Source organism: Notothenia rossii (assembly GCF_949606895.1).
Source record: "Notothenia rossii genome assembly, chromosome: 5".
NCBI lineage: Eukaryota > Metazoa > Chordata > Actinopteri > Perciformes > Nototheniidae > Notothenia > Notothenia rossii.
The window spans coordinates 20,584,998-20,589,720 of record NC_136903.1 but is presented as its reverse complement, the minus strand read 5'-3'; the positions used below and the strand labels follow the sequence as shown (position 1 = coordinate 20,589,720).

The 4,723-nt window shown below is 36.8% G+C and overlaps 1 protein-coding gene across 2 annotated transcripts; it reads left to right on the top strand.

Annotated features, from left to right (window-relative positions):
• Positions 1-965: 965 nt before the first annotated feature.
• On the top strand, positions 966-4,723 carry tmem263 (transmembrane protein 263). Of its 2 annotated transcripts, none has more exons than XM_079685178.1 (3): positions 966-1,133; positions 2,707-2,777; positions 3,622-4,723. In XM_079685178.1, exons 2-3 carry the CDS (start codon positions 2,711-2,713, stop codon positions 3,927-3,929), a joined length of 375 nt encoding a protein of 124 aa, XP_079541304.1. In that variant the 5' UTR covers positions 966-1,133; positions 2,707-2,710; the 3' UTR covers positions 3,930-4,723. The 2 variants fall into 2 exon arrangements, with proteins under 2 accessions (XP_079541304.1, XP_079541303.1); XM_079685177.1 differs by having other exon boundaries at positions 3,619-4,723.

The following is a 4,723-nucleotide window of genomic DNA, read 5'->3' as shown; positions in this document are numbered from 1 at the left end:
AAATTTCTGTATTTTTTGTTCTGTTGTGTTGTACATTTTGTTTTTCTAAAGTTTGTATAAATAAAAACATTTGATAAAACAAAAAAAACAAATGAGTGTACAGTATAGTGATAAAAGCATTTTGGTGTTTTAATATTTAAATACTTTAGAGTGGATATCTATTTTATTTTGTTGTGACTGTGTAGACCTTCACTTAATTCATGCAGAAATTAACCCGTTAGGGAGATCTTTTCGTCAAACGCTTTCGGTTATATAAAATGTATAGGCTACAACATATATTTGTAGGCTAACAGCTACAAAACATGTCAAAACAGGTGAGTATGCAAGACATGCCTGAAGGCCCTAATAATTTGAAAAGCAGTCTTTATAAATAATACTATTACCAACAAAACGGATACACAATAAATACACAGCCTATCAGGGCCTAGTGTGTTTTCCAGACTTATCTATATGATTATCTTTGGCTCTCATGACAATCCTACTGATTCTAAAGATATGAGGTGGCTTTTGAGTATGGAGTACGCACTGTTTTACACTATAACGTGATATCTCCTCATAAGAGATACGATCTTTGATTCGCAGGATGTACGTCACTTCCGCTCTGAGGGGGAGATGTTGGTTTGCATCAGTACCCCCCATGGATGTACCATGGATGACTTGGTATCCCCTCCCGCCAGAGATACAAGATAAACCTTCTCATCTTATCTTTAAATGTCTCTGTTCACATGCAACACTACACCCTGCGATACTTTCACAACGTGTTACTCAACCAGTTGTTTGTAATTATCACCACACCAACACATGAACAGCCATTTCTTAATTAAAATAATACAATTGCCTGTATTTGCGAATACAAATAATACACATTTTAATATGTTATCCAGATAATAATAACTACTTTTAGTTGCATGCGTGCAGCATCTGCAGCTCCATCCTGCGGACAGAGTGTACCTCTGTGTTTTTATGGGTGGAGACTGTGGTCCTCCTCCAAACAAAATAGACAGTCAGTCAACACAAGTCCGTTTAACCATCAGCAGCATTAAAGGCCGAGGAACCTGAACATTATTTCCTGCGCATTTAGTTTTAAATCCCGCACAGGACATTGGATCATTGTGATAACCTTAGCAAGCGAGGTAAGTGCTAAACAGTCGCTGGCTAGTTTGGGGTTCAGTTTGTGTAATGAGAGTCAGCCATCTGCAGAACAACAACAACAACATTTAGCCATATTACATACATACATACATCCTCAAAGTAATCTCCCTCGAGCATTGATGCAAAAGGGACATACATGAGGAGGAAATACGTGTAAAAGTCGATCGATTAAAGATGGGAAACACCGTTTAAGTAATGTTTTGTGTTTCGGGTGACGTGTCTGGATGTCTCAGCTAGAAGACTGTACAAATAGGCTAATTATGGCGACTAAAGTCAAAACAACCATATACCGTTGGTTTTGTGTTTTAATTACAAGTCTACTCATTTCTGTCTTTAAAACTGAGACGGCTACATTTATTAAGAATGTATATTGTGCGGAAATGTAGCAACTTTTAGCGAGTATCCGTGTTTAACCTGCCTGTAACGATAGCAAACGCTGTCTCTGCCACGAAACAAACGCTGCTGGTTAGCTTACGAAACGTAGCACAAGTTTTACTTCACAAGTCAGGCCTTTACACAACTACTCTTATTAATATATTTAGATATTGACCTTATATGATTTGATGATGTAATGATGTTGTATATCCATCAGTTAATTGTCAACACCACAGCTACCAAAAGCGTTTCTTTGTTCATTTTAACTTGATAAACGCTATAGCTGTTTTCGTCTGAGCAGCTTTCATAACTTCACAGCAAGGCACGATTGACTGCTGAAGAGCAAAAATAAAATAACAGAGAACACTGGTCTAAAATCAAATGACAGCTATGTTGAAAGTTAGGCCTAATTGATGGGTAGCTAGCTAGGTAGCAATTTGTGTGATAATTCTACTTCATGGATATAGTGATAGTCATGTAACTGTCTTTAGTTTGTTTGTATTCATGCTCAAAGTAAAACTGAATAAAGACACAATTTACATGAATAAAGAAAATATAAATATATCTATACATGATCATAAAATGTATAAAAACTATATATTTGTCATTAAAAAAAATCACAAAACAAAAAAAAAACTCCAAAGACTTCAGTTAATTATATTTTTAATCTATTCGTATTTTGTTCATTCTTTATGTTATGTGTTTACCACTGTTTTCCAAGTAGAGAAGACTACTTCAATATTGGTTCTTTTTTTTTTTTTTAAACCTGTGAACAGGTCGGCCTTGTTTTAGGAGCAGCACACTCAAAGCAAGCTCCTCTTATTTTCTTTATACACTGTGCACACATAACAGCCCCATTTCTAACTATTTACTCAACGTAAGTCTTTCTGTGAAGACTGTTGCATATATATAGATTTTGTCTATTTGGGCTAGCAGCTTTTAATTACATTGTGTCATATTAAGGGAAAAGGGTTGTTCCTGCTGTTGTCCGCTTAACAAAAATGTAATGCAACAACAAGCACGGATCTCAATCACAGTTTACATCATAACGGAAATAACTTAAAAGGACAATGATTTCATATTACACTGAATCTCCTTCTTATAGTTCTCTACATTATATAGCTCTGTCAACCCAGGTACTTGTCTCTGTTGGTAACTATGTCATGTGTTTTTTACCAGAGAGATGAGTGAGGCGGAGCAGGTGCCTGAGGGCATGCCTGCATACCTCAACGATGAGACAGTAGCTACAGGTAAGTTTAGTTGCTAAAGTACTTTAACAGTGACACATTTCTGTTGTTGACCCAAATCTGATTTAGATCATGTTCTGTTCAAGAAGTTATGGGACAATGTGGAAATACAGATCTTGGATTTCACATAGTGATTGGGTGTTTCTGAAGGAATCTGCCATTGGTCAAATAAATATCTGCAGATTCAATAGGTTACCAAATATAGTAAGTTGCATTGCTGGAGGAGCCTAGTTTGTAAAACTACACTTTTACTTGTGTTTTGATGCATTATGTCTGATTTCACAAGTGTGTAAGTCGCTGTGTCCATGTTCAAAAGAATGCACTATGTAGTAAAGTTCAATTTGAGCTGGGTATACAGTTAACATTAAATTAAATGTAAGGGCTTAAAAAAACTGTGAAAAAAGGAAGTGATGTAGATTTGAGAGAATTTCTTAGTTGATTGGCAGGAGAAAAACTGTAATTATTTTGATAATCAAAGTATTTAAAAAATATTTTTCTGGTTACACCTTCTATGTAAGTGCAAACAAATGTAATTTGTCTTTGTCTTACATTGGATTGGAGTCTATCTTTAAAGTAAGTACTGTACTGTCTTGTATAACATATTGTGTGTGTTGTAAACCCAGCTGCTGCTTCAGCTAAATATATGGGGATCCTAATAAATAAAATAAGTGATGCTTTTTATTGTTAAAAGACCAAACAATCAAGAGATTCATTTATAAAATAATTGTCTGGTTAATTTTTAGTCTAAAGAAACACAAGCTGCAGCACTGGTTCAGAGCATTTATGTCCTTCTACTTATTTAGCAGTGACGCATTGAACTAATGTTGCTTTTGTTGTTTTAAAGCAGATGACGACGACAACAACAAGGGCCATCCACAGACGCAGCCGGGCATGTTCAGCCGGTTGGCGGGCGGCTTGTACGGGGCCACAAAGGGAGCTTTAGGAGCGACAGTGGGCGGTGTGGCCTGGATAGGAGGAAAGGGTCTGGACCTCACCAAGACCACCGTCTGCTCTGTAGCCTCTCTGCCTGGGATGGGAGTTGGGCTTGTTAAAGGAGGGGTGTATGCTGTAGCTGGAGGAGTGACTGCAGTCGGCTCTGCTGTGGTCAGCAAAGTTCCTATAGGAGGAGGCAAAAAGAAGGACAAGTCTGACTGATGGAGAGAGGAGTGAACCTACACAGCTGAGGTGTTATGGCTCGCACTGTGTTGTCTCCTGTGTTTGTGTTAGCATTCATGAGCAGGAAAAGAGCAACAGAAGACTCAAAAGTATAGTGTGCACAATGTAGGTGAGGGATCGTTTTCTTTATTTAGTTTTTTCATGTGATCTTTGGTGACAATTCATATAATTATGTGACTAGGACTCACAAAACAAGAACTTACAAAGACTCTCCTGCTATGTTGTTAAAGGAAACACACTATTATCACCAGTGCCTGATGAAATGAAATGTTCTAATAAAAGGTCCATGTTTCATTTTTGATAATAAGCAACAACACTGTTCTCACTGCAAAATGTTGTATTCAACAAAAAGTTAATCAGCGGAGACCAGAGGAAAAATAAGCTCGGAGGGTAATTGCGCCTACATTTCACTTGCAAGACAATCATTGATCGATGATTTCAAATGCCTTTGTTCAGCTTGCACAAATGAACAAATATTTCCAATCAAAGATGTCATTGAAAAGTACAGTTCAGTATAATATCTAAACTGCTGAAGACAGTGGACTGTGGATATTTCACTGGTAAAATGTTCCTCTGAATTCAACTTGCCCTCAGATGGTTATTTTCTCCCCTCAGTGAAAGGCAACTCATACTTTTGATACAGAATCTGATTTATTACGATAAATATTGTGTGAGAATATAACAGTCAGAGTATTTTGATTGCAGTGAACCTTATTTTGTCGTAGTGTTAATTGACTTACTGGGACTATCAATAAATAACATTTTGTATATGA